At 32.5% G+C, this 6,434-nt stretch overlaps 1 protein-coding gene across 1 annotated transcript; it reads left to right on the forward strand.

Annotated features, from left to right (window-relative positions):
* The first annotated feature begins 2,250 nt into the window (after positions 1–2,250).
* On the forward strand, positions 2,251–3,285 carry LOC107950795 (casparian strip membrane protein 1). Its single transcript, XM_016885754.2, has 3 exons — positions 2,251–2,551; positions 2,630–2,753; positions 2,871–3,285. Exons 1-3 carry the CDS (start codon positions 2,286–2,288, stop codon positions 3,084–3,086), a joined length of 606 nt encoding a protein of 201 aa, XP_016741243.2. The 5' UTR covers positions 2,251–2,285; the 3' UTR covers positions 3,087–3,285.
* Positions 3,286–6,434: the final 3,149 nt, after the last annotated feature.

Raw genomic sequence — 6,434 nt, forward strand, 5'->3', positions numbered from 1 at the left:
TGAAGAAACCTACTCAATGACCTTTTCTTTCCTGCGATTAACAATCGATTGACTTGTTTCTTGATATGCAAGGTTACAAGCTAACTGAACTTCAAGCTATGAAAATGGTGTTTTTTCTTATCTTCAAAAATTGGTGGAGAGTTGTGGAAGATGATAACATGCTTGTTTTCTTTTGTTACAATTTTTTTAATTACAAATTTACCCTTTCAAACTTAATCTAATTTCATGTAATGCCTTGTCCGAATCGTCCACTAAAAGTCCATATGGTGTAATTACCACATAAGTCTATCAATTCAAATTTCTTTATCCATTTAACACATTTAACTATTAGTAATCAACTTTTGCAATCTTTACGATTTAGTTCCTTTTACTTAATTAACTATCTAAAAAATAAAATTTTTTAACCAAAATGCAAATAATAAGTAAATAATAAACCACTTACTCAATGGCTGAAATCGTGGTCCCGAAACCACTATTTTCAACACCACTAAAAATGGGCTATTACAAGGGTAGATTACCTTTGTAGAAAATCATAGTCTGAAGGTGAAAAGAAGCAAACAGACTTTGGTAAAGAAAAAAATTAGGGCTCTAATGATTCAGTGGAATAGTTTTGGGGAAGTGTTGAACATTTATAAAGAACTAAGTGTCCGTGAGAAATTTTAATCTAAAGCCAACTATTCGAATTCTTTAATCACAGCTCAACATTTTTTAAGGCTAGGGCTATGGGATGTTTAAAAACACGTGAGTACCCGCCAACTATGCTTACGAGTCTGGAATTTGCTAATTGAGACTGTCTATTTACATTCGCACAAGTTGAAATCTTCTAAATATACGCCCTACACGAGAAGTCTATTGTGACTATGCATGGTGTTTCGCCAAGTAGTATACTACGTTTGACCTAGGAAGTTGGCCATGCATAATAGGTAATGAGGTTTACCAGGTTGATAAAAATTTTGCGGACAAAATTTTCCTAAAAGAGGGGAGAGTTGTCCTACCCCAAAAATGGCAGATCTAGAAATGTGAGTAAAGCATGTATGTAAACTGCTTGGCGCACTTTGATAGTATAATCTGCCACCTTGTTGCTTGATGGTGAGTCAGAGTATTGGCACATATTAGCGTTAAAGTATCCACCCATTGGCGGTATCTAAAGATTTAGTTACATGGTATCTTCAAGTGAAGAAATAGTACACCTAAGAAAGGAAAACTATTAAATAATAATATTTTTATATATATAAATTTAATTAATATATTAATTAAATAATACTTTTATAAAATACACGAGTAATAGATAAAAGGAAAACTATTAAAATAAATCAACCATATAAAATAAATTTTAAACCTCGTTGACACACAAAGGCTGACCACATGGATGACGAAAAGGCCCTTCTCAAATGTTTTTATATTATACATATTATCCTTTAAAAGGTACACTTACACCGCCCCTCTCTTAAAAGTACATTATATTATTTAAAGGTATATGTTTGATCTTTACTAATGTTAGTTTAATTTTATCTATTTTACTTTTTAATCAAGCAAGAAAGTATATTGATGCTAATTTGTTAGTTAATATTACATTAATTTAATTAAATTATAATTTTTTTTATCAAGCCATCTTCATTTTTATTAAAATTTCAGCATGATACTTCTCTAAATACCCTAATTTATTACTTAATAAATGTCATTATTATTTTCTAATAATGGAACATGACACAAAAATAACTTGAATTATCCCAAATCAGACTTAGGTAACTTTTTTTTATATAATATTAAAAATAAGGGTTGAGGGTAACACAGTTTGAATTCGTGTCAAAGTGTCTGACAAAAACTTTAAGGATGACTCCATTCAAATAGCAATACAATCTTTATATACCTCTATTCTTGGCCCCCATTTATTAGCTTCGCCTTTGGCTAGTCTCCACTATAGATGTAAGCTAACATTTAATCACCAAAATGACATATAGAATAATGAAAAACTTAATTGATAAGATAATGGTGTTTTGAAAATTCTTTGAGAATGTTTCAAAGTAATCAATTTAAAAATGAAGTAATAATTTTGGGATTTTTTAGAAATTAACCCTTTTTAAAATATTTAATAGTATTACGAGAAAGGGAAAAAGTAGGTCAAAGAAATAAAAATTCCCCTACTCCAATAACACAATTGTTTTTAGTTTATTATGATTGCATGCTTCTTTATTTCTCTTTTGAAACTCGTCTATAAAAACCTAATCCATTAAGCCATTTTTCATCGCAAACGAAGCTTTTTCTCATTGAAGGAAATACAAAAAATGAAGAGCGGTGACCATGCAGCCATTGATGTCCCAGCTGAGTCAAGCGCCGCAGTGAAAGGCAAAGCGCCTCTCATCGCATCTCAAAGGGAGGAAAAGAGAGGGCTCAACAGGGGATTTGGCATTGCCGACTTCCTCCTGAGACTCGGAGCCATAATTTCAACGATCGCGGCGGCTGCCACCATGGGAACCAGCGATGAAACTCTTCCTTTATTTACTCAGTTCTTCCAGTTCGAAGCTAGTTTTGACGATCTCCCCACATTCCTGTACGTCTTTTTTAATTGCTATTGCCATTTCTAGTACTATATATATGTAAAGCTGAAGAAAGTGAAAGGTAAATACAGGTATTTCGTCATTGCAATGGCATTAGTTGGCGGCTATCTCCTCCTTTCGCTCCCTTTCTCCATAGTTACTATTGTTCGTCCTATTGCAGTTGCACCCAGACTCTTATTGTTCATATTGGACACTGTAAGCAATTCCATGAATCCTTAGAAACTTAACCCAACATTAACATATATACTTTTTTCTTTTTTTACTTTTTCCGTATATGTATCTCGAGATTAAAGTTATATGTATGTATGGCAGGTGACATTGACTTTTGCCACGGCGGCGAGCGGGGCAGCAGCAGCCATAGTATACTTGGCTGAAACTGGAAATCCAAACACAAACTGGCTGGCCATCTGCGACCAATTTGAAGATTTTTGCTCGACAGTGAGCGGAGCAGTGGTGGCGTCCTTCGTGACTGTTGTGGTGTTGGTCGTGTTGGTTATACTGTCTGGTTTTGCGCTCAAAAGGCAGTGAAGAATAATAACTTAATAATTCTTCATCTTAATTTCCTATGTTTTATTTTTTTTTTCTTAATCTTAAGTATGTTTCCAATTGTTAAAATTGTAATTGTTTAGCTGTCCGATATTTTGACCTATTTTTCTTTTGTTCGAAAGATTCTGTTGTGGTTGAGAAAGCTACAATTATTGTAATGAAATTAAAGTGTTTCCTGTTCAACAAATCCACCCCTTTTCTCCTTTCATAGTTCTATGAATATATTATATCTATACTATTAATAAACACCCTAATTAAATTGATATTACAAGTCAATCCGACACCAACTCGATTAAAAAAATTACGAAAATATCTTTTTGTAATTAAAATAAGTTTTATTATTTAAGGGTATTTTCGTACTTTTATTTTAACAGAAACCAATAAATATATACCTATGATTGAATTTACTTTTAAATCTGTGTCAATTATATGAGTAAATCATTAAATTTACCACTCAACCAAAGTCTAATTTTGATAAATTTTATTTTAATATTCACAATTTATTATCTATCTCAGTCGTATATATTAATCATGTATTTGATTGAGTTTGTGTCACTGACTCAATATTGATGATAACATAATAATAAATAATTTGATTTTTTAATTTTAATATCATGCTTATTTCTTGTACTATTATTAATTAACTTGAAACCATTTATTATTATTAGTTATTGTATATTATTTTTAAATACACACTATGTTCTAAATTTGTGGTATAGACATGCATATGCGTGTGATAGGATTTCTAGTATACTAGATGCATATGGGTGAGAAAAAACTATATTAAAAATATATTTATAAAATTTTATTTTAAAATTAAGTGAAGTTTTGGTTAAAATAATTAAGCTAAAAGCTTAAATAATACATATATCAAATTCAAATCTCATAAAAGTATTATTTTATTAAAATAAAAAAAGACAAAAATCCTCTCGCATTAATATTTTTACTTTCTAAAAGTCAGGTAATTTTAGTAATTTTGAAATTGAGTGAGGACTCAACAACAATTAATCAAAATATTCTTTTTTTGATAAAACTACTCCATCAAAAACAAAATCTAAATATATAGTATATAGACATATAAATAATATTGTTAAGTTTGTTCTCAATGGATAGGATAGGTGTTGCACCCCAAAAGCAGTGGATCCAAAAAGGTGAGTAACGTATGTATGTAAATTGTTTTGGCGCACTATAGTAGTAATCTGCCACCCTAACTTGCCTAGAAATTAGAGAATTGGCACCTACTAGTGTTTAAGTATTCGTTCATTAGCAGTACCTAAGGATTTAATTACAAGGCGTCTTCAAGTGAAGAAAGAATATGCCCAAGAAAGAGTACGCCTAAGGAAGAGTACGCCCGAGAGTTTTGGCTGAACACGAAGACCCTACTAAGTGCATGAAAAAGCTATAGGAGACTTAATTGTCTTTAACACCATGCCATATGCGAGTAACTGCCAAAGTATAGTACGTTTGACTTGCATGAGCACTGTCCAAGTTGGTTCTTGTAATGGGATTAGTTGGGAGTCAATTGGATTGATTTGACCCTCCCCATGAATGGTCAACAGTAAAGTAGATCTTTGCTGGATTTTCTTTTACCTAACCCTAGATTTGGTAGGGAAATTAGTGGGACCAAAAGTATATAAAGTGATGGAAGAGGGACATCCCAGATGGTTTTTTTTCTTTCTGCTAGACATTCTAGTATTTCTTTTTAACCTAAATGTTCTCTTTTTCTTCGTTAAGCTAGAAACAAGATTTCATTTAATCAGTGGATGATTCAACTCTAGTAAGTCTTGTAGCCCTGTATGTTACGATTGTTGAAGAGTAAGGATGTTAAAAAGGTGTAAGAACAGTAGGGTGTGAGTGAAGGCTCTACATGAGGGTCACTTGTAGTTGGAATGCTAGTAAACTATCTGTGAATAGGGATTTTAATGGAAATTCCATGATCTTATAAGTAGTTGCTGCGACTAGATTAGGAAAGACAATTGAAACAGAAGCTCCAAGTTGACATAAAGGTAGGTCTCTGGTGAGTCTCTAGACTCGTCTCTTGCACGTCATCTTATAATGATTCTTTGCATGGTTGATGTCTATATAGATTAACATATATTCTTGAGAAGTTGCAATATGTATGTATGTTTGTGTGTTTTCTGTGAAACATCTATATGTATGTACTGAAGTATACAATGTGCTGCATGAAGAAAACGATGTGTGGTAAGCATGTATGGGAAGTATGGATTCCTCAATGGGATGAGTGAAATCTATGTAAATGTTTCCATATTGTTATTTAAGTGATGCATGAAAAATTATGGTTGGTGATAAGGGGGTTTGGGCATAGTGTCGGGAAAATATGTGATATGATAATAAACCCCACGGTGGTGCTTTAATGATGTCCGCTGGGACAGAAAACATGAAGGCCAGTATGAAAAAAATATAGTGTCTCAGAAGCATAAACACGAGGTCCACCAGGATAGTAAATACAAGAGAAGGCCAGTGTAACTATTACATGGAAAGATCATGACCATGGCACATTCTAGAAATGACAGATGAGCTGCTTTTGTCTTCTAAGGTTTCAGTGTGTCCTAAGGGCGAAGATGGGCAAACCTTAGGTGATGCTAAGTTTAGACAAATCCATATCGTCAAACACGATAGTTTGTGTGGTGCCTTTGTAGCAAGCCAAACCAAGCTTTTGTGGTGAATTATTTGTAAAGCCTTTGTGGCGAGTTATCTAGAAAGCCTGTAAGGCAATTTCTTTAACGCCTATGTGGCTAGTTGTTAGTCCTCCATTTTGGCAAGATTTAGATATGCCTTTGAGGCATTTTCTAAAAGAGTTCTCGACAGTGTACCCAACAGATGAATCCGTCATAGTATCTTGCTAGGTCAGAGAGCTTGACACATATGTAACTATAGGTGGTGTAAGTGTCTTCCAAATCTGAACATTTTCACATATTGTATCGAAGTCTTTTGAGTTTCCATTGGACGATCTAAAATATTGCCTTCATTGAACCAAGTAACTATGAGTTTGTGCCATCAATCAACACTGACTCAAGATTGATGACAACATAATAATAAATAATTTGATTTTTTTAATTTTAATATCGCGCTTATTTCATGTACTATTATTAATTAATTTGAAACCATTTTTTTCATTATTTATTGTATATTATTTTTAAATACACACTTGTGTTCGAAATTTGTGGTATGGACATGCATATGCGTGTGATAAGATTTCTAGTATACTAGATGCACATGGGTGAGGAAAAACTCTATTAAAAATATATTTATAAAATTTTATTTTAAAATTAAGTGAAGTTTTGGTTAAAATAATTAAGCTAAAAGCTT

The sequence above is a fragment of the Gossypium hirsutum genome, chromosome D01, assembly GCF_007990345.1.
Source record: "Gossypium hirsutum isolate 1008001.06 chromosome D01, Gossypium_hirsutum_v2.1, whole genome shotgun sequence".
NCBI lineage: Eukaryota > Viridiplantae > Streptophyta > Magnoliopsida > Malvales > Malvaceae > Gossypium > Gossypium hirsutum.

Coding starts and splice junctions, on each gene's coding strand:
- LOC107950795 (XM_016885754.2), top strand. CDS start 2,286: ATGAAGAGCGGTGACCATGCAGCCATTGATGTCCCAGCTGAGTCAAGC. Junction 2,552..2,629: donor GACGATCTCCCCACATTCCT/GTACGTCTTTTT, acceptor AGGTAAATACAG/GTATTTCGTCATTGCAATGG. Junction 2,754..2,870: donor TATTGTTCATATTGGACACT/GTAAGCAATTCC, acceptor TATGTATGGCAG/GTGACATTGACTTTTGCCAC.